We start from the raw sequence: 23,905 nt of genomic DNA, 5'->3' as shown, positions 1-23,905 counted from the left end.
AAAACATTATTGAACATTTCCCCATAGCCCAGGAATTTTTTTTTTTTTTTTTTTGAATCTATGGTTCCATGAAGAACCTATCAATATTCATGAAAACTTTCCATTGTGCAAAAGGTTCTTAGTGGAAAAGGTTTCTTTAAGAGGTTTTCTATAGATGCTGCAGACCCCACATATGATCATCGTTGGGACCTCCATAAAATGTATAATGTATAAAGATCTAATTTATACTGAGGTATATAATAATTGTATAAATATTATAATATATTACATTGGAAAATTTTCATTCATTTGATTTTTATTTAAATTATATATATATATATATATATACAGTAGTCCTATAGACCTACCAACTTGATATGGTGCATTTGCATTTCAAGGAATGGTGTTAAACGGTTTTCTTTCCTTCAAAAAGTAACATTTCTCTTCTTTTGTCGTTTGAAGTTCTGTTTTCACATTCTGATTTCTTGCTCCGGGGCAGAAAGACCTCAGGAGATTTTGGAAGAAATGCAAAGCTGAACCCTTAAATGATCTATTAGGCTACCCTCATTTAGGTCATATAGAGTTATCATCTGAGTTAAAAAAAATGAAAATAAAATCAACACTAATGTCCAAAAGAAGCAGAATCTAAAAATGAGATAAAAAATGTAGGAAGGCAAACACGTGCACACAGACATAAAAGCAATTTTGGATGCATTGGAAGATACTTTTAGAAACATAATTGTCTGTGAGAGCAAGTGGTATTGTGTCTTTTATTCCTACATGCTCAACACGAAAGAACCACATACATAAAGTGTCATCTCCACGGAAACATTGTGTGTGAGATCTCTCAGGAGATGCTGAGGAAACAAAACCCTTCGTCCTCATCTTCTCTGCAGTATGTGGGTGGGTGCACTCAGCAGTCTTAGGGGGCTACACACAGTTAGCAATCCTGCATTGCAGTCTGTCATAGAAGATAAAGAGAGAAAAATCTACTGACACGATACACACATACACACAGCTCAGTATCTCACTGTTACATTAGTCTTGTTTTGAAATGTACTTACATAAGCAGCAGTGGGGAAAGCCAGAGAAGTTAACTAGAAGTGAATTTAAATGTCATGAATAATCATTTCACACACTGCAGCAAAGTGTCTCCATTTATACGTGTCTGTGTACTTAAAATTCAAAATGTATATTTTTAAGAAATTGTACATGCAGATTATATTACTTATATAAAAAAGTGTACTTAAACAGATTTATTTATTTATTTATTTTTACTTGGAAGTACATTTTAATCATTATGGTTTTTTAAAGGACTACACCTAATTTGATGTTGAATAACATAAAGCACATTTTAATTGGTTATAATTTTAACTGTAGGGTTATTTTATATTTCATTTTAAGTTAATATATTTTAAATAAATGATAACATTTTAGCTTCATCATTACAAATATGTTTAAATACATATACATATCAGTAGAAATTGTTTAACATATATTTAAATTGATAAATTATAGGCCTTTAATTTATTGTTTATATTAATTTATATATCAGAAATGATAAATACATACTTAAGTGGGTCAGAAAAGCATTCTTACATTCAAATAATTGCATTTAATATAAATTTAAACTGCAGTATATTTCATTCAACTGCAAATGTATTAAGCGTCCAAAATTAGATTAAATTCTTGTAATTATTTTTCTTATTCTTGTATATTATTTGTGTGAGGAGTATATGTTTTAAAAGCTTAAAAGAAAATCAGACAGCAATTCTTTTTAAATACTTTGCATGTGAAGAGAAAGATCGAGTAATTTTGTGGATGAATTTTATATTTGAGGAATTAAATTTAGGGAATTTATGAGATTATAAAGAATGAAAATACAGAACAAAGATCTAAATGTGCCTTGATCGTGATGAGTTTTATTTTTATGGCAATTAATCCATCTTTTCACAAATATCTCACTCAAGGTAATAAAAAGGGTCTAATATTGATACAGGAACATTGTGGGAATACAAATTTGTTTACCAGAATAATCTTGGTCACTATATGGACTGTTTTGTTCCATTATCAAAGTGCATTAACATAGTGAACTTATTTGTTTAATCTTCAAATTTGCCTTTTATGGCAATTAATCCATCTTTTCACAAATATCTCACTCAAGGTAATAAAAAGGGTCTAATATTGATACAGGAACATTGTGGGAATACAAATTTGTTTACCAGAATAATCTTGGTCACTATATGGACTGTTTTGTTCCATTATCAAAGAATTTTGCAGCAACATAGTGAACTTATTTGTTTAATCTTCAAATTTGCCGATATAGGCTGTTTTATTTTAATAATTGTATTAAACTGTGCAAGCCAGCCTCACAATAACACGATAACGCTTATAGAAACAGTTTCATTTTGGAAGAGTGGGATTTTTCTTGCAAAGCATGTACAGTGATGTACCACTAATATTGGCACCCTTGGTAAATATGAGCAAAGGTGGCTGTGAAAATAAATCTGCATTGTTTATCCTTTTGATCTTTCATTCAAAAAATGTACAAAATTCTAACCTTTCATTGACGTAAAACAATGGAAAGTGGGGGAAACTCACTTTATGAAATAAATGTTTTTCTCTAGTTCACGTTAGCCATGGTTTTGTTTTTGTGTTGTTATTGATGTTTGTTTTGGATCATTGTCCTGATGGAAGATCCAACCACGGTCCATTAGAAGATTTCTAACAGACGCAGTCAGTCGAGTCGGACAACTGAATATGCAGGAGTTTGTTTTTGGATGAGTCGAGGAGAATTTTTCTTGAAACCTTCCTGAACAACATGGGGTGATGTAGGGGCTGTTTGATATTTTTTTAGGCTTTCTGACCCCAAGATTCAACTAATCTGCAATTCTCTAGCTGTGATCCTTGTAGAGTCAGCATTAGGACGATATAGACACACATCCTTATAATACTGTGGAACAGGAAGTCATGGCTGGACAATTTCATGTTCTTAATCACCCTGGTGTGCTAAATTTTTAAAAAATATGAATAGGAATATACTTCAGAGATATTTTACTCTTAAGAATTTCTAGGGGTGCCAATAATGGTATCCAACATGCATTGGAGAAAAACATTTATTTCATAATGTTAGTGAATTTTTTGAATGAAAGATCAAAAAGATAAATGATGTAGATTTATTTTCACAGCCGCCTTTGCTCATATTTACCATGGGGGCGGCACTGTATGTATTAACGTGTGTATCTAAAATCGCTTGTCATTGTCAAGTGAAGTTTGTTATTCCAATACATAATTTCAATATTAGTCACTAGATGGCAGTTCTATGATAGCGGTGACATTTAGTGCTGCAGTTTCAAGACGAACACACGATAAGACCTACTAATCGATCCCGCTCATCTTCATTTTTTTTTTTTTTTTTTTCGTTAGATAAAATTGAGAATTTTTAATTAAGTTGTACGATTAGATCAAAATTAGTCTTATTATAAAAACTAATATATTATTATATGGAACAGAGTAAATAAATAGCTCGATCATAACATTATCTATTAGTAATGTCTTCCGTTATAGCATCATGGCGACTTCCAGTAGAAACAGCATGTGAGGAATTCTAGCAACTGTTTCTACCGCAGTTTATGTTTTGAAAGGGTGATATGAATGGACTAATTAGTTTTTAACTCAAGATTGATTGCAAAAATGTTGCGTTCTGCACTTCTGAGAGGTATTTTCATACGGAACTTCAGTGTTAATGCTATAAACTGTGCTGCCGCATCCTCAAATGCGCACAGATCAGCTGTCTGTCCTTCAGAGCTGCATCAAGGACCCTTGAGATACTTTAGTGAATCAGCTACTTTACCACCTTCAAGGTGGACTGATAGCAACAATACCGAGACAAACGCATCTGAGCATGTGCACGAGGACGATACACGTTATGTGTTTGGTGATTATTCCAGAAAGTTTTCCTCCAGACGAACCTTCCGCAAAACATCCCCAGAGCAGCTGGATCTGAAATACAGAGATGCGGATGAAGATGATGCGCAGCTGGTGGAAAAGTTCAAGTCCAAAAAGGGTCGGAAAAATACGACATACTGGTATTTCCTCCAGTGCAAACGGCTCATCAAAGAGGACAAAGTACGTTGTCAAAAATATCTGATTTAATAACATTTATATTTATTTACTGTTGCAGTACAATGACGCAGCGATGGTAGCAGACTTATATCCCTTGTGAAAAAAAAGCAGTGCAATTATTGTATTCAGTGTACTTAAGTCTTAAAAGTATATTAAAACTGTATTTGCGGATAAAATAATATTAATTAAAAGGCCACTTAAATGCACTTCAAACGAGACAACACTTTTATTTAAGTACTCTTAAAAAGTTTGCTTCACTTTGCAGTAATGTCAAATTACAAGTTTTAATTTGAAGTATATTTAAAATAATTGTTTTAATAATCTTTTGTTGAGATTTAAAGTACACTTATTTTGATGTGCTGACTAACATACTAATGTTATAATTTAACTGTAGTGTGTTGTTCAATGTTACATTTAAAGTTAATATATTTTACTAAACCACTACTTTGTCATTACAATTTACAAATGTATAATTACAAATATAATAAAATACATGATGCACAAATTTCAATACAAATAAATTTAAAATACATTTTAGTTTACTATAAGTGCCTCTCATTACATTTGGCAGTACACTTTAACCACATTTCAAAGATAAGTAATTATGTAATTACATATAAACATATGTAATAATTACATATGCACTTAAGTCCTACTTAAGTGGGATGAAAAAAAAACTCACTTATGTTAATCTAATTGCATTTAAAATAAATTTAAACTAGAATAAACTTTCACTTAATTTCAGTGAACATGCTATTGTCAAAAAAAATCATATATTTAGTTTACACTTAAGTATATACTGTACACACTTAAGTATGCACAAAAGTATATTTTAGTAATAAGTACTCTATTGTGTTATTACCATTTTTTTGTATACAAGTGCCATATAAATGCAAGTGTATATCGAAATATGTATCTCTGTTCCATATAAACCAATACACATTTTAATTAATTAATTAATTTATTTATTTTGTGCGTGTAGCTGGCCAAGGCATTGGTTCTCTTTGAGGCTGATATGCTTAAAGCTGAGAGGTTACAACCTGAGGAGTACAATTACACTGTGCTCATCGGCGGATGTGGACGTGTCGGCTACCTAAAGAAAGCCTTCCAGCTCTACAATAATGTAAGATGACACTGCATTTTCACATGTCATTATTTATATTAGGTGCTGCTAATGACGCATGAATGACACACTTGATCTTTGATTAACCCTGTTTGAATATTATCACTCAGATGAAGAAGCGAGGAATCGAGCCATCCGATGCTACATACACTGCGCTGTTCAACGCTTGTGCGGAGTCACCATGGAAACAGTCAGGGCTGGAGCAGGCATTGAAGCTCAAGCAAGAGCTTCTCAAGAAGAACATCCCTCTCAGAGCCATTACCCAGCATGCTTTGCTCAAAACAGTTGCTCTTGCTGGAGATCTGAAGTCGTGCTTTCAAATTCTGCGGGTATTAACTAATGTCAAAATACCCAGTGATGTGATGATTTATTTTTTTGCACTAACGACACAGTAACATCATTTGGTTTGTGTGTAAATGCATGTATAGGAGATGCTTCAAAATGGACAACCCATCACACAAGAGACATTTCATTATCTGCTGATGAGCTGTGTGAAGGACAAGCAGCATGGATTCAGACTGGCTTTACAGGTACTTAAACATCTACTGACTAGAAACACATATTAATAGTGATGCACCAACCTGAGTTCATTTAGCTGAAACTGAAACCTACAATAAAGTTTCAGTAAATACATTTTTGTAATTTAACTCTTTATGTTGTTTTTCTAAGGTGCTAAATAAACCAGTTGTAGTGAATTTCTTTGAGAGTCAATCAATATTTCAGCTGAACAAATTTTACATACTGCTACTCTTACATCATTTTTGGTGATGTGCTAAGTAATATGGATATAAATTTCAGCAATTGAAAATATTTGTCTGTATAAAAACAAATTCCATTTCAACCTGTCAATTTGGTATTTAATTAGCTCTTCTCTGGTGTTAGTGTGTATTTCGTGAAATTTTATTATCGAAATAGACACTATTTCATTTTCAGCCAAAATATTTTCAGTTGCCAAAATTTATATCCATATTACTCACACGTACCATCTTACTCACTTACAGTTTTTAAGTTCTTTGTTAACCCAAAAATGAAAGAATCTGCATGCATGTTTGAGTTTCCATGTTTAACAAATGTAAATCTGTTCTCAAGAAGACTTCTCGAGACTCTGTTTAAATCACTTACTTCATATGAATCCATGTAATGATGCCTTTATGACTTTTTTGGATCTTTTAAATTTGGGTTACCTGGACTTTCAATGGAGGGACAGGAACCTCTCAGCTTTCATCAAGAAAATATCTTTAATTTTGTTTAGAAGATTAACATTATGGTTCTTATATGTTTGGAATGACATGAGAGTGAGGGAAAGATGACAAATTTTTGGGTGAACAATACCGTGAAGTACTTCTTTTATTGTCATTTATTCTGTAGGTGTGGCACCAGATGCTTAGGATTGGAATAAAACCAGACACTCAGAATTACAACATACTCCTGCGGGTAGCACGGGATTGTGGGATAGGTGATCCTGGTTTGGCTTCTGCGCTACTACTGAAGAGAACAGAGGAAGTGACCCCAAAACTCACAAGTGGAAGGAAAAGCCGTAGGACAAAAGTCAAAGAGGAGATGTCGTGTCAGCCCTTAGATATGGATGCATTTGAGAGTGAGCTGTTTGTAGACATGCACACACAGAGCCATGGACAAGCCAAAGAGACTGATTTCTGCCATCCAAAGGAAAAAGATCAGTGCAAAACAGACGCATCTCAAAATGAGACTCAAATGCTGCCTGTATCATCAAGTGGCTCTCTGACATGTCAATCACAAAGTTCCCGCCTCCCAAACCTTCTGGACCCCAGCACTTGCCACTCAGGTGTGGTTGCCTTGGGACCTGTGAACAGTGCTTCGGATAGACTTGCTCTGATTGGAAACCTTGAAGGTTTTTTGGAGAAAATGGCCAAAGATGGACTGGAACCCAACATCAAAACCATCACATTATTGGCTGATGTCATGGAACCCGGCAGCCAATCAGTGCAGAGTTTGATTAATGTGGCCAAAAAGAGTGCTGTCACGCTGGATGAGACATTCTTTAACATTATGATTAGAAGGGTGGCCAAAGCTGGAGACTTGAACGGGGCTAAGGTTAGAAATGCATTTAATCATCTGTTCATAAAGTTCCAGTTTGATTCCCAGGGAATCTCTCTGGAGTTTCATCAGGCCTAATTCAATGAGCATAACTACACCACACACTACAATTTCATTATCATACTGATAAAGAAAAATCATTTTAAGTATTGGCGATCACTAACAATGACAACAAAGAATGGGCAAATGAGCAGAGGCGCCATCATAGAGAAAAAGTGATTGTCTGTCTCAGTTAACATACATGGGATCAGCGGATGTTAAACAGATTCTTAAATTTGTACTCCAATAGCTTGAATGAAATATAAGTTAAGTGGTGAAAGCATCTGCCAAATGCATAAATGTAAATAATAAATAAATACAATTACAAAAGAGCCTGCCAAATGCATAAATGTAAATATGTAAAAAAAAAAAAAATAACTGATTTCTTTCTTTTTAGGCTGTAAAAGCCCTTATGGTTAACAAAGGGCTGGTTGCAAATGCACTGACGTTCTGTAGTATTGCTCTGGCTTGCCGTAGACAAAAAGATGCAATGCAGTTGCTTACTGAAATGGAGGTATGAAATCCAATATCATCCTTTTATTATTCATTTTCACTATTAATATACTTGAGGTTTCCTCTTATTACAATTATCAATTTCCAACTTTCTTCTAAATATTTGAAGGTGCTTTTTTTTTTACATCAATTCATTCTCTTTTTTTTTTTTTCAGTTTTGTGGACTTGTGCCAAACACTCACGTTTACAGTGCCCTGATCAGCCAGGCAGCTAAGCGTTTGGACTATGCTTATCTGCATGAACTTCTTCAACACATGCACGAACTGCAAGTGCCGCCCAATGATGTCATCATCAGACAGCTGGAGTTTGCAGCTCAGTATCCTCCGTCCTATGACAAGGTTAGAAACTGAAAATATGAGATAATCTCATATCAAGCAAGATGTAAGATTTAAGATTTGTATTTGTCACATACACAGTTATGTACAGAATACAAAGTGAAATATAAACCTGATCAGCTACTTCGGCTGTGCAGTAAGTATAAATAGTAGATAAAAATAGTAAGGTAAAAAGAAATAACGTAAGAAAAGTGAAATATAATGAATTAAGAAAATAACATAAGACATTTTTATTAAATTATAAGGAGTATAATTATTTAAAAAAAATTTAATTATTATTTATTCACTTAATTTAAAAGCAAATCTAGGTTCAGTAAAATCAAATGCATGTACTTTGTGAATGTTTTTCATGTTATTGCGCTATGAGCAGGATTGTAATGGACTACCATGGATTAATTATGCCTTTTATCTTTCTTTCTTCAGTTAAAATCACAAAACACATACCTGGACAAGATTGACGGCTTCCGTGGTTTTTACAAACAATGGCTGGAGTTCATGCCTGGCCAGGAAACACCACACCCCTGGGAAAAATATCGATCCCCAAAACCAGAAACGGAAGAAGATGGAGTCACCTCACAAAATAAAATTTCAGAATAAATCAAATTCCTGTATGTTGTACTAGTAAATTTGTGTGACACAGTTTCTTAAGCTTAACTGTTAATTTCTGAGGCATATTTTGTATATGTCTTGCAACATTTGTTTTATATATATATATATATGTATATATATATAAAATGTTTGTATTTATTTTTGTGTTGTATGAGTATCATTCTTAAAAAATAAAATTCCAAAATCAGTAATTGATACAATGACACAAACCTTTATTTCGGATACTACCTAAATTTGTGAATTTGTAGGATATTTGCCTCCTAACTTTGAAAGAAAGAAAGGAAACATTAGACATCAGGTCTACTATTTTATTTTATTGTTGTACTATTTTATCTGAATTACAATAAACAGTTGTAGAAGAAGTTATTAGAAAGAATGATATAAGACTGTGTAAGTAATTACTTCAAAACCAAATGTGTCTGTGGCCACTAAACAGACTGCAATTCTAGGTAATTTCTGTCTTTAACAGTATCTGTGTTTACAGATACTGTTAAAGACAGAAATCACCACAGGTGATTTCCATTAAACAGCAAATGATTACAACAAAGCAGTTTGTTTATTTATTAAACTTCCATCAGAATGTGTAACATATATGTCCCCTGGGGATGTTTGGTCCCCAGAAAAGACTGAATTAAAAGTTGAGATTAAAAAATAGACCACCTGGCGGGATTTCAGAATTAGGATAAAAACAGGTGCAAGTGTTATTTAATTGTGGCCATTAGGTGTGGTGAAACTTACAAGAAATTGCATGACCATTTGTCAATTGCTGAAGAGTCATGTAACAAAAAAAATTGAGACCTGACCATCAGAGACAGATCAGAAGAAGCGTCTGTCATAATAACTTTATTGCTTTGCTCAATAAAGTCTCTGCCTCTTGAACTTCACTCACAAGACAGAAGATTGTTCTCTGTACACTGTGACCCTGCATGTTTCACTTAAGCAGTTCTGTGGAAACTGAGAGGACAAGCTAGCACTTAATCACTTTGTGGTACAATTAAAAATGATAAATGTGATGTTTTGACATGTTTTTTAAAAATAGACTAGTTGGCAGTCCGCCATCCTTACAAAGCAGCAAGTGAAATAACTGTAGCAAGTGTTTGAAGATGAGCCAAAAAGAACATCTGTAACTGAGATCATTGGTTATGAACTGTGTAACTTAGAGTGGAAGCTGACTGAAAAAAATGGGCTCTAGTCAAGAAGTTCCAGATAAAGTCCAAAATCAGACTTTATTGGGCGAGACAACTAATCCACATCTGACTACACTAATTTCTGGAATCTCCCCAATATTCCCAGCACAGTTATTTTGGTTTTATACATGCAGTCTCTCTAACTGCCTGAAGCTATTATACAAGTATACTCCTTAAAGCATATTTTGTTAAAGCATTATTAATTTTTGACTGTATATAAGTGTGAGATGCAAGTGTGATAGTCAGATGTTGTCTCTAACAATAAAGTCTGATTTTGGCATCTGGAACTTCTTGACTCAAGAGATTTTTTGAACAAAGAGAGAAGATTTTCTACAATAGCTTTTATAGGATTAAGGAGTAAAAGTAAGTGTTATATCTTCATGCAATAGCTACATGTCTGGTACATGTCCAGTGACTTGTGTCATGAAAACAATTCTAAATGTGTTAAAGAGAGTGAAAAAACAGTCAAAAGGTTTGTATTTGCTCTTTTAATTCTTGCAAGAATGGTCAGTCCAACACACAGAAGCTCTGTAGTGAGAAAGACAGAAGGCTATTCAGTACAGTGTTTTTTATACTGATAAAGGCTGTCCAATGAGCGACTTTGATCTTCATCTTCTCAGATTAGTTATAGCAAGTCATAGCCATTCCTCTGTTCCTGTGCAAATGGAACATATGGAAAATAGAGAATATACAATATGGAAAATAGAATATAAAGAAAAATATAGAAATTTCCATAACACTTGAGAGTTCTTTTTTTTAAATAGAGAGATTTTCTACAACTATTTTAAGACACCTTGAAGTATAATATTATAAATATATTCATAATAAAAATAAATAAATGAATAAATAATAATAGTTATATTATTCAAGAGTTTGAGGATGAGCCAAAAAAGGAGGAAAGGAGGAGACACCTGTGAATGAGGTCATTATGAACTGTATAAAACAGAGAGCTGCAGATGAGATTGTATAATGTTCTGCAGCCATCTCGGCTTTGTTGTCTTGACCTTATAGCGCAACACGAAGGTAAACGCATTTTTATCACGAAAGACATATGTTTTCTGTTATGTTGTCAACCCAAAAAGTTTGCTGGTTGCACTAAAGTTGCCTATCCTGATCACGTATACTGGGCAATTTTATCTGCACTTGAATTGGTTTGTTTTTGCTGTTGAAACTGAAAACGATGCATGTTGTGTTTCCGATGATGACTGTCTGTCTGGGTCTGTGCTGTTAAGAAATATTTGACAGCCTCATATTGCCCTTTAGGCGGAGGGCGAACGAACTCCAGGAGGAAAGTGTAAACTATACGCACATCGACGTAAACCAGTATTAAATCCATAAACCAGATGGGTGTCATGTCATAAAATATTTTGAATACGACTGAATTTGTATTAAACGTGAATTTAATAAAAAACATGCTCAAGGCCGTAAAAACGAGTATAAAGAAAAATGTGGCAAATTGAGCAGATATAAATTCAATGCCGCAATCGACACTTTTCATTACAGTATATTTTCACTTTTATTCGCGACAGCCGTAATATATTTAGTTTAATTGTGTTAAATTGTTGTTCAATTTGGTACCATTTTTGGCCCAAGCCCCTATTAAATTCTGACCTGTGTCCAGCACACGCTCCGCCTATTAATAGTCTTTTCCGGGTCTTTTTCTGTATTTGCCATGATTTGATGCGTTTTCCTGTTGTATTGTTCTCCTCTGGGAAGTTGATTCATTTTTATAATTTTATTTTGTCACTATTTCGTTGTCATGTATGTTATTTGATATGGCAATTTAATACTATCACATTCTTTTGGCAGTGAACGTTTTGGGTGGATTTTTCTTGGAGTGGGCGGGTTTCGGAGAGCTTTTGGGCTGGAAATCATCGACGCTAACAACATTTCCGATTTTGTCAGAGTCACGTGATCCAGCTGAAGCGCCAAACTTTGAACGCGCGCGTTCACCGACTGTTCATTCGGTAAAACATGTAAGTTTTCTGACTGAGTAACAAAATAATTCGAACCAAATACATTTTAAAGGTTTCATATGAAACGTACACAATGCCAGCCGAGTTACTTTGGTATTAGAGGTTGTTTCTTCTCATTGTCTGTCATGTTTTGTAGGACGGAGCACAACATACCTATAATCATTTTGAGCGATGAAGATGATGATGAAGGTGACTTTTTGAGGACCCACAACGATTCCTCTGTGCTGATCGTTGAAATTGAGAGGAACGAAGCAGGTAATCTGCGTTATATTTGTATTAAACATGACACCAACAAAACTAAATGTTACCATGGTGCACATTAACATGTACGTTACCATAAAAGAACCACGTTTTTGGACTAACTTATGTATCATATGACAATACCATATTGTCTTTTACATGCGATAGAAATGCCGTGTGTGTGTGTGTGTGTGTGTGTGTGTGTGTGTGTGTGTGTGTGTGTGTGTGTGTGTGAGAGACACTATGGTAATACATTTTTTTTTCTTATACCATGGTAGTAGGCTACCTCTTTAAAGTTCATCACAGTACCATGGTGTACCATAAATACTATGGTAAATGAATATAGTAATCCTTCAGTAGCACTGTCATATCTCTGTTTCGCTTTGTTGATCTCAGATGTATCTAAACATATTGAAGAGTTGGATGAAGACTTGGCCATCACATACTCCCAAACTGCAACAGTGCTTCCACACGCAAGATATGACTGCACCCTGGCATTCTGGTCAGTAAAGCAGTGAGGCTACACTTGTGTTGTGTCTGTGAGTGTTTACGTGCCTTTGTGTGCTTGCTTGTTCTAGTCGAGCAGAGCAGGACGTTTCAGGACCTCTACAAGATAATGCAAAGCACTGTGATCAGTGTTTCTGCTATATCTGTGACAAACTGGCATCCATGGTGAGTTCACTAGCTTCTAACCTAAATCTAACCTAGGGTTTATGTTAGTGGATAAAACTTGTATGCAAATGTCAGGTTGTTACGAGACATCAGAAGGGAAAAAAGCTAATTAAATTTTTGCATAGAAAAATTGAGTAATTTTTTGGGTCCATTAGGCTGTTTTGTGACCTAATTTAACAATCAACAAAGAAACTTTTCGCTTACTGTTTTATTTATAGTGTGAATTCGGGCATACTACTCTTTTGGCGTACTGTTTTTTGCATACTATTTATAGTAGGGAAGTATTTCATTTCGGACACAGTGCCAGTTGCAGCTTAAACTTCTGCAGTTTATCTTCTTGCTTTCTTTGTAAGGGTGACGGACTGCAAACTAGTGATATATCATTTTTAATTGTACCACAAAGTGACTGGTGCAACCTTGTACTCTGATAGATTCTTAATATAACGGAGCTCCTGAAATGAAACTGGAAATTCACTTGTAAAATTAAAGTCATCCCACACAATGGTAAGATTATCAAATAAGATTGATCTGGGCTCGTAATCCAGGGTAGTATCTTACAACTGAAACATGCCTCAGAGAGCTACAAAAATTAGCTCTAAAGTAAAACGGTATTGACATATTTGAAATTTAAAAGTAAAATCATTCATATTAATTTATTCCCAAACTGCAACAGTGCTTCCACACGCAAGATATGACTGCACCCTGGCATTCTGGTCAGTAAAGCAGTGAGGCTACACTTGTGTTGTGTCTGTGAGTGTTTACGTGCCTTTGTGTGCTTGCTTGTTCTAGTCGAGCAGAGCAGGACGTTTCAGGACCTCTACAAGATAATGCAAAGCACTGTGATCAGTGTTTCTGCTATATCTGTGACAAACTGGCATCCATGGTGAGTTCACTAGCTTCTAACCTAAATCTAACCTAGGGTTTATGTTAGTGGATAAAACTTGTATGCAAATGTCAGGTTGTTACGAGACATCAGAAGGGAAAAAAGCTAATTAAATTTTTGCATAGAAAAATTGAGTAATTTTTTGGGTCCATTAGGCTGTTTTGTGACCTAATTTAACAATCAACAAAGAAACTTTTCGCTTACTGTTTTATTTATAGTGTGAATTCGGGCATACTACTCTTTTGGCGTACTGTTTTTTGCATACTATTTATAGTAGGGAAGTATTTCATTTCGGACACAGTGCCAGTTGCAGCTTAAACTTCTGCAGTTTATCTTCTTGCTTTCTTTGTAAGGGTGACGGACTGCAAACTAGTGATATATATCATTTTTAATTGTACCACAAAGTGACTGGTGCAACCTTGTACTCTGATAGATTCTTAATATAACGGAGCTCCTGAAATGAAACTGGAAATTCACTTGTAAAATTAAAGTCATCCCACACAATGGTAAGATTATCAAATAAGATTGATCTGGGCTCGTAATCCAGGGTAGTATCTTACAACTGAAACATGCCTCAGAGAGCTACAAAAATTAGCTCTAAAGTAAAACGGTATTAACATATTTAAAAGTAAAATCATTCATATTAATTTATCATTGAACCTAAGACTTTACAAGTGTATGGGATGAACCAATGAACAGATTATCATATGGCCTCCTACTTTTATTATATATGTACACTTTCCGGTTAAACTTCATCCACATTGATCTTTCTCAACATCTCATAATAGACTTATCTAAAATATGTGAATAATTTTTAATTGAAAACATTGTATCTGACTCCCTAGACCAGGGATCCTCAAATCTGGCCCACGAGATCCACTTTCCTGCAGAGTTTAGCTCTAACCCTAATCAAACACACCTGAGTTTGCTAATCAATGTCTTCAGGATCATTAGAAAATCACAGGTAGGCGAGTTTGATCAGGGTTGGAGCTAAACTCTGCAGCGCATTGGCCCTCCATGGCAAGATTTGAGGAACCATGCCCTAGACTCTCACCAGGACTACTGACCTTGACTACAGAAAGAAGCATTATTTACACAGAATTTGCTGATTAAACTTGAAACGAGAGACAGAAGAGATAAAAAGAACAAAATATCGAAGTCTTCTACAAAGCGTGTGAAAAAATGAAGGGGCCTGTTGGCCTTCCATGGCAAGATTTGAGGAACCATGCCCTAGACTCTCACCAGGACTACTGACCTTGACTACAGAAAGAAGCATTATTTACACAGAATTTGCTGATTAAACTTGAAACGAGAGACAGAAGAGAGATAAAAAGAACAAAATATCTAAGTCTTCTACAAAGCGTGTGAAAAAATGAAGGGGCCTGTGCTCATAAGTTATCTGAGGCCTTGCATTTGAGTGACTGAGTGATTCACTTCTCCATGCTTAAAAATCTAACCCTTACATGTACTGCATGACCTCATTTGGGCAGTGACCTTCTTGAAACCTTTGTCCTTCTCCACTAATTCCTCTGTCATAAGCATCATATATTGAGTATCAATAAAGCTAAAGAGTACATAAAATAAAAATATTGATTTACACACTTGATTTATGCATATGTCAAAAGCAAAATGTGTCTTTCATGATAAAAATGTATGTAAGAATTTATGTAACTCGTGTAAAATTAAAATGATCTATATGCAGTGGCATTGATTGAATGCACTGGTTACTGGTTTTATTCTTGTTGTTTCCAGGCTATTCTACACTCATATCTTAATGTCTAATAAAAAATATACTATAACAATTGAAATAATGTACTACAGTTTTCTTTCAGTATCATTGAGATAACTTTAAAGTTTTTTTTATGGTTTTAGTTAGTTGCCTATAACCCTGATTCCCCCCACCCCCAAGCTAAGTTTGCCTAACATGCACATAGATTTACTTGAACTAATCTTTCCTGAAGACAGTTTCTTCACATGGTGTGAAGTCTTGGTTTGTTTTATTTTGGCCATACTTATTGATTTAATACATACCAGGCTAAAAACAAGTCCACTTTTGTGTTTGTATTTAATAGTGCGAGCTCTGGACCATCCCTGGGATTTGCCACTGTAATGCCCATAAACACAGCGTCTACTGGAAAGCCCTCCGTGACAAGAGTCTGATGGGATTTCTGCATGAGTTGAACTTCACCTTTGACCCACTGGATATGGATTCAGACCTACGACGTGCAGGTATGTTTTCTCACTTGACTAAACTGCAGATTTATTGTCTCCTAGTCCCTTTGCCAGCCTAAATCTTTGATTCATTTGTGTGTTTATCTGGTAGAAACTTCACTGCAGAAATTTGCTGGTAGTTTGGCAATGAAGTATGCAACTTTTTTGTTGGGGTTTGAGAGTCCCAACCATTCAGCGAGCTGTCGGTGCACCTGTCACCGCAACATTAACAGCAATACACAGAGTCAAACCATCGGATGTAAAGGATGCTATAGACATCACTTTAAGATGCTGGAGTATGAGTGAGTGGTTCTCCTTTTATATTATTTTCAAAAGTTGCTATTTGTATTTTGCTAGTTAAATTATCGTAAAATTATTAAATGAACCAAATTGTGGGGTGGGGGTGGGGGATCTTAAATTGGATATTGTCACAGTTTTAGATTATGTGGGTGGAATTGAGGAAATTGGTTTAAGGATTGTATTTTGCATAAGAAATAAACATGTTTTAAATTGTGTTATTATGGTAGCAAGATTTTATCTAAGTATGGTCAATATTAGGAGTGTGCGATATCATGATTTTTGATCTTGGACGATTAAAATGTATCCACAATCTTCTTTTAAAGATATATCGTAGTGTCGTAGTTCTGGCACCTCCATCTCAATATGCTGAACAATGCTACATATATTCACATCAAATGTTAACTAAGTGGTAGTGTTACACTAATGGGACACTGCACTTATTTTGCAGTCACAAAAGCACATCATTTGAATGTGTTTAAAGCCTTGCCAGTTAAACATTTAATTTGCGTGCTGTTCTGACATGCACTTTTCATGCACAAGCCTGTCAAACAGCACCTGATTACTAGACTTAAGTTATCTTTCACGTCTGATTGCACTGATACTGTCAAAAACACACAAGTTTCACATAAACTAGGGCTGCCCCCTAATAGTCGACTAACCGTTAGTCGACGAGAAGAGGCTTGGACGACCAAAATTTTAATAGTCGCAGAAAAGAAATAAAATAAAATCCACAGGAAGTGGTGAGGTCACGCAGTCCACGGGACAGGTCATTAACGACTGGTCTTTGTGGTAATACAGTACATCTGGCAGGACATCCAAACGCTCACCTATCGTTCATCGACCTCAAATATGGCTTTTCATCTGAAAGATGTAAGTAGTAGCAACTTTACATGGGTGCTCAATCTAATGTTAACCTAGAAAAAGTGCGCTATTCAAGTGTCTGTGTGGAAGCTGAACAGTAGCTCGCACTGCAGGACAGATGGAGGTGCTGGTGCGCTCACTTACTCTTTAAAATACTCCGTCATTTTTGCTCATACAGATAAGAGCAATGCATCTTTTGAATCTGTAAAGACAGTTTATTTGTGTGCACTCAAAATAACTAAATGTTGCGCTTTTGTAATATAATGAAAGCAAACGGATGCGCTTTCTGCCGTCTCTGTATATTTTGTTACCTAAGGCTTTGTTTTTAAAATTAGTTTGCCTGTACTGCTCAGACAACTTGCAAAATAGTAAAACCAACATGAAAAAGAATAAGGATAAGATCATGATTTTCCTGAAAATAAAAAAAATGTGGTATGATATTATTGCCATACCTCTAATCAATAATAGTGATTCTTGCCTAACAACACCACTAATTATAATTATCAAATTCTGTTATCAGTGCATAAAACCTGAGTGCTTGTTATACTAAAATTGTTCTTTTTTGATTTTGCAGTTACACTGTTGTGAGTCAACATATCAAAATGTTTTTGAATGAAGCAAAGAAAGAGAATCCAAAGGCTTGTGTTGTGATGCTGCTAGGGGCTATTAAGCTTTTCGTCCACCACACGACTCCTGGGTAATGTATTTTACGCTATTGCACATTCTGACCCGTCTTTACAATGTAATGTATAATTACAGCTCTTAGTGTGTTATATCTCCCTTGCAGAAATATACATGCTGCTAACACTGTATCTGAAACCATGTCAATGCTCCTGTGGAGGTAATGCTACAAACAAAAGTTATTTTGTGTGTTTACTTGGAGTTTACGTTTTCTTAAACTGTGTTTGTCTTCCAGATTTATGACAAAGGTGTGGACGCTTTTAGTTGGCTTTGATTTTTCTGGCTCTTTTATAAAGCAGCTGGAGTCTTTCTACCAGAAGCTTCCTCTGCCTTCAAACTGCACATTGCCAAAAAGGTAACACCACAACATCACTTGCATTTGGAAAAGCTTCTTGAAGAATATTTCATCCAAAAAGGAAATTCTAATCATCATTGGCTCCCCTTATGTTGTTTCCTAGTTTAAAAAAAATTTGCTTGCTAATACACTAATTGTTCAGTTGTGACCTGCAATTTTTGATTTGATTTATTTATTTATTTTTGGCTGCAGTCTGAGTGTGCTACCTTGGGATGATCCCTTGCTCTCTGCTGTGATGAAAGGTCAAAACATCACTGGAGAGAGGCAGGGCAAAGGTCGAAGGCATCAAGTCTTGTGTGAACCTCTGGTTGTGATTCAAGCGAGAGTCTATAAACTTCAACAGCAAAACAAGTAATGCTTCTTCCTTAGTGTACTTTTTATGCTTTGTTTACTATTAAACTGCTCATCATTTACTTGAATGATATGTGTAATAAATCATATAGGCCAGCAAAGAATCTTCATACCCAAAGCTCAGCAGTTGTTGAGTTCAAATATCGGTAATTCACAAAGTTCTGTGCATATTTAAAACAAAAGTTTTTTTTTTTTCACTAGGAATAATTAAAAAAAATACTACAATGACCGATAATAGTATATACCCTATTTAAATCCATTCCAGAGATTTTCCCTTGTAAACAGCACGGAAAATAGTTTGGAGATTCTGTGTGGACTAGTGATTATTATTTGAGTTATTTTGTAAGTGTCATTGCTGTAGCCCTTGCCAACTCTAATAAAATTATAATCTACCCTTAGATTATTCAAATTAACCTTAAAAATGATAATCTACATGTTTGTTAGGTACCGTGAGCTGACTCGCTATCTCAAAGTTGTCAAAAGCATCAATAATCCCATGTGAGTTACAGCTGCATGTCATGAATATACATTGTGTTATATACTCAGATTATTGTTATTAATATTTATGGTCCAATCTTTCATTGTATTTCTGTCTGTCTGGGATTTAGGCTGCAGAGAATGAAAGACTTGGTTCCCCTCTACCTGTGTAAGGTAAATTGAAATAAAGCCATTTCCTTCATTGCTTTTTAAATTAATACATTGCCTGAAAAGGAGTGTAGAATTGTGAAAATGCATTTAAAAAATTGTTTACCAAAAAAATGAAATTTTGGTTAATTCACACACCCTCAAGGCATCCAAGATGTAGATGAGTTTTTTTCCATTGGAACAAACATCACGATAATCCACATCAGTCCAGCCCATCAATGATCCTCATATTAAGTGTAAAACTGTAGTAAAACTAAATGTTTTTAACTTTAAACTGTAGCTTCCAGCTCTAAAGCTATCTCGTCTGAATCAGGAGAGAAATATGCACAGATCAAGCATTATTTATAAGCGAAAACAGTCCAAAACAGTTCTAAACAAATGTGTCTGTGGAGTTGGATGTGAGAGGACAACAGGAGATGTTTTTATTAGCTGTTTGGACTCTTATTCTGACAGCACCTGCAGAAAATCCATTGGTGATGTAATTTTGAATTTCTCCCATTATTTATAAGCGAAAACAGTCCAAAACAGTTCTAAACAAATGTGTCTGTGGAGTTGGATGTGAGAGGACAACAGGAGATGGCCTCTTTCACTGGAGTGTTATTGTGGACTTAAAGTGATGGTTTAAAGTTAAAACGTCTTGATGGATTTGATTCTTAGAAGCATGCAGCCTTTTACTTCAAGATGTTTATTAATGGACTGGAGTGGATTATTGTGATGTTTTTATTAGCTGTTTGGACTCTTATTCTGACAGCACCTGCAGAAAATCCATTGGTGATGTAATTTTGAATTTCTCAAAATCTGTTGCGATCAAGAAACAAACTCATCTACATTTTGGATGTCCTGAAGTTGAGTATGTTCTCAGCAAACTTTAATTTGAGTAAACTATTGAAGTTATGGAGTTTTCTAACTTATTGGTACAAGGGATTTGTGGCCAGTATGCAAGGACCTGTTTCCTAAAATATAGGGCCAGATTTACAATGAGCTTGTGCCAGCGCAAACCCTCATTCGCGTTAAAAAACTACTGTCAGGATTTATTAAAGACACACAGTGTGAAATTAGCACTGAAAAGGTGTGGACACAGTTATTTTTGCGACTCACCTTATTATATGCATTTGTAGGAGTTTCCCTTTTGATCGATACATTTATGGGAGAAGAGTATTTAAATGATTCACGCAACACAATTTACTAAGATTTGCGCTTGTCAATTCACTGGTATTTGTGGCATTATTTATCACCCCAAAAAAGCATGTCTTAAAGCAGGCGGTAATTTGCGCTGCTCTTGGTAGATTGCGCTGGTCATTATGGAAATGAGATGTTGTGTCTGTGTTCTTTAATGTGCAACTTGTCAGTAAATCACCCACAGAATTTTCCCCTCCCATCGACATGCTTACTAATAGAGGTCGACCGATAGTGGTTTTTACCGATAGCTAGGTTGGACCACACTGGCTGATACCGATTAATCAACCGATAGTTTTTAAAATACTGAATGAAAACTAAAATAGTGCTTTACTATTAAAATAATCAGTACTGAACCATACTTTGTAAAGGAATACAAACATTAAAATTAAATATTAATTATATACTCTATTGTTCATTAAAGTTAGTTCATAGCTCATTAACTAATGTTAACAGAAGCAACTTCAAAATGTAAAAATAGTATGTTGACATTAACACACTCTAAGATGGCCATCTTTAAATATCTACACAAAGGCCATAGCATTGAAATTACATACATATGGATATTGTATGTATGCTCTCACACTTTAATTGCTTCAATTCTAGAACACTTGATTATCTAATCAAAATAACAAAATATTGCAGTCGTACACCGGGCAAAAAGCGCAGCGCCACGTCTAGGAGAATTCGCAGGTATCAGGGATCACACACACCAGACCCGTCGCGTTCAGTTCAAGCAGCGCCCTAAAACAGTTTATTTAATCACCAAACGGGCAAAAACCGGCATTGATGAGTCTGAAGTTCGGTGTTAAAAAAAACACGGCAAAATGGAAAGAAAAAGCGCAATCTACAGTATATTATAGCTCTCTATATGAAGCATACAGACTTTATTAGAGCCACAGAAACACAAATTTTCCGCTGAAAAATACACAATTTTATAGCCTATGAAGTCATGTACATTAACAACGTTCTGGGACAAATATAATGTACATTAATGTAAAACTGCGCGGCAGGATTTCTGTCGGCTGCATGAACATGTTTGCTTTCTCACGTCACAGCTTTAAATCTGCAACTTCGCTGGCTAACAAATGCAATAAAGTGACCAGCTGGATATAAAATAATGCAAATAGATGTTAACAATCGTGACATTAAGCATTTGTGTCGGACTTGCATGTATTTTGGTCACATTGTTTTAATCATTTGAGGTCCTGCCAATGTCCTCTCAGCCTTGATAGCAAACATACTGATGTTCTTTCTCCACTAATGCAGCATCTAGTTAACAAATTAATTACTTGGTAATGATTTGAAAACATGCACTATAGTGTACTGTGTACATACTGTTTTGTTACGTGCTGTCAGTGATTTCCGCCTCTAGAGGCCGCTCTCGTGCTGTCTAATGACAGAAGAGCTTCTCAGCCGCTCCAGCAACAGACGCAACCTGGAAAAACTATCTTTTGCCAATTGTCGATAGTTCCAGCGATCAACTATCGGTGCCGATTAATTGGCAAAACAGATACATCGGTCAACCTCTACTTACTAACAATGCACATAGTGATTGGCTGATATTGCATATAAACAGCCTTTTAATTTACAGAGTAGAATAATCATGGCTGATAGTAATACATGCAAACGTAAAAAAACAACAACAAACAAACTGGATACAAGAAAAAAAAATTTTTTTTTTTTTTTTTTTTTAATTGGCGATGGCATTCAAATGTAATGCTTAATGTGCGATTTGTTTCTGTACTTTCATTGAAGGTTCAAATTCATTCAAGATGATGGAGGTACTGAAGTTTGCACTGAGGGTTCTGGACTGTAACAACATTGTTTTTGCTGATGTAGGTAAAATGGTATATAATGTTATTTTATGTAACTTATTATTTCATGTGCAAATGCTCAGTTGACATTTGTGTCACATTTGAATTCAATACTTTTACCTTACCATTTTATTTATATTTATTGTTGGCCACCAACATGTATTTTGAGTTTGTTAACTGAAACATCAATTCGTGTATTTAGCTTTTATCCCTTGCATACTGAATGTGCGGCAAACAGCACATACCACACTCTACCCACAAGGGTGGAACTCTATCTACTGTAACATTGTGATACAGTATTAAACACCAGTTAGACGCTACCTATCATAAAGTCATTGTGATTTGTTTTTTTTCTTAACTCTTCATGTGTGTTGGCTTAGTACTCACTTGCAACTAGAGTGTGCTGTCAGTGTCTTTTCAAGGTCTGGCTGCTTTTATAATGGCTGTCTCTATGTTTTTAGTCAGAAACGTGGGTGTATCTGCTCAGCGTTGTCAGTTCCAGTTTTACTACTCCAGATGGTGTTCCTGTTGGTGCATTCTATGCTGAGCCTGACGTCACCTATCAAACGGTGAGAGGAGTGTGTTTATTTAGTGTCTGGATGGGGAGAGGATTAGAAAACTTACTGAGATGTAATGATGGAGACTGATAGCTGTTTGTTTCTGCTCAGGTGACCAGAGATGCTGCCAGTGCAATTCTTGAGGAACTGACGACAACTTCCCATATACATATCCCCAAAACCTTTGAGAGTGTGAGTTTTAATTAATTCAATCTTTGCAATTTTTTTTTTGTCTAAACCTTTTGAATGACTGATATTTATGTGGGAAATGACAATTTCCATGGTCCGTACAGTCATGAAAAACCTGACAAAGTCATGGAATTATAAAACGGCAATTTCCAGGCCTGGAATAGTTTTGGAAAAATAAATAAACCCACAAAGTTTTGGAAAAGTCGTGGAAATCTATTTCACAAATCTCTGTATGATAGAATTATGTTTAATCAGGTCCTGGATTTTGGTGCAGGGTTTGCGCATATATCGCAAACATTTATTCAGTTTAGCATGTAGGTTAGATGAGCAAATAAATCCACACAGACTGTCTCGAGTGATTCAGCTGTACCGCGTAGGGATGGGCAATATGGGCTTAATAAATCACAATAATTTCTGGGCCCGTATTCACAAAACATTTTATCTTACCACTAAGAGTTCTCCTAAATAGCAGTAAAAGTTTTTAGCTAAGAGTTTTCTCTTAAAACCTATTCACAAAGCTGCTGAGACAAACTTTTACTAAGGAATAGACAGAAGTCTTAAGCTAAGAGTAAGGGCGGGGTTTACCTTGTTGCTATGGATGATGTCAGCATACAAATCATAATGAGCCTTTAATTGCCTACATAGCCTAATAAGCGCTCAAGCGCACGCAAAAAAGGCTTGCCACAGCGCACCGGCTTATATAATAATTATGAATGTGTTGGGGAAATCAGCAAGTACACTGCATTAACGTTTTAATAATTTATTGTTACACTACTGCTTTCTGTTTTCGGTTTAAGAGATGAAGTCAGCTAAACTGACTCGTCATCTCCGCAGTATGCGCCTGTATGCATGTTTCATATGGATTACATAATCTGAGAATATTTGTTTTCTATTTAAATTGGTTTATTTGAAAGTAGACATTTTGCTCTCTATAGATATGTTTTCCTATCTGTAAGGCAAGTATACACAGAGTTTCGCGCTCAAGTTCACAGAGAGAAACAGCAG

At 35.2% G+C, this 23,905-nt stretch overlaps 2 protein-coding genes across 2 annotated transcripts in view; both read left to right on the top strand.

The window, feature by feature from the left end:
- The first annotated feature begins 3,551 nt into the window (after positions 1-3,551).
- ptcd1 (pentatricopeptide repeat domain 1) lies at positions 3,552-8,853 on the top strand. The gene is made up of 8 exons (XM_016534644.1): positions 3,552-4,107; positions 5,087-5,227; positions 5,338-5,556; positions 5,656-5,757; positions 6,596-7,300; positions 7,740-7,856; positions 8,011-8,193; positions 8,614-8,853. The coding sequence occupies exons 1-8, from the start codon at positions 3,673-3,675 to the stop codon at positions 8,785-8,787; spliced, it is 2,076 nt and encodes a 691-aa protein (XP_016390130.1). The 5' UTR covers positions 3,552-3,672; the 3' UTR covers positions 8,788-8,853.
- Positions 8,854-10,965: 2,112 nt separating this feature from the next.
- Positions 10,966-23,905, top strand: part of LOC107725351 (uncharacterized) — an 18,081-nt gene continuing 5,141 nt past the window's right edge. The window contains exons 1-16 of the mRNA XM_016534588.1: positions 10,966-11,009; positions 11,796-11,962; positions 12,099-12,217; positions 12,599-12,704; positions 12,781-12,874; positions 15,830-15,986; positions 16,081-16,270; positions 17,704-17,826; positions 17,917-17,970; positions 18,046-18,165; positions 18,358-18,516; positions 18,961-19,014; positions 19,125-19,167; positions 22,089-22,175; positions 22,616-22,723; positions 22,823-22,903. Coding sequence (XP_016390074.1) covers positions 11,961-11,962; positions 12,099-12,217; positions 12,599-12,704; positions 12,781-12,874; positions 15,830-15,986; positions 16,081-16,270; positions 17,704-17,826; positions 17,917-17,970; positions 18,046-18,165; positions 18,358-18,516; positions 18,961-19,014; positions 19,125-19,167; positions 22,089-22,175; positions 22,616-22,723; positions 22,823-22,903 — 1,497 coding nt within the window. The 5' untranslated portion in view covers positions 10,966-11,009; positions 11,796-11,960. The remainder of the gene's footprint in view (positions 11,010-11,795; positions 11,963-12,098; positions 12,218-12,598; positions 12,705-12,780; positions 12,875-15,829; positions 15,987-16,080; positions 16,271-17,703; positions 17,827-17,916; positions 17,971-18,045; positions 18,166-18,357; positions 18,517-18,960; positions 19,015-19,124; positions 19,168-22,088; positions 22,176-22,615; positions 22,724-22,822; positions 22,904-23,905) is intronic.

Source organism: Sinocyclocheilus rhinocerous, unplaced genomic scaffold (assembly GCF_001515625.1).
Source record: "Sinocyclocheilus rhinocerous isolate Xijiao unplaced genomic scaffold, SAMN03320098_v1.1 scaffold1386, whole genome shotgun sequence".
NCBI lineage: Eukaryota > Metazoa > Chordata > Actinopteri > Cypriniformes > Cyprinidae > Sinocyclocheilus > Sinocyclocheilus rhinocerous.
This window is presented reverse-complemented; position numbering and strand designations above follow the sequence as displayed.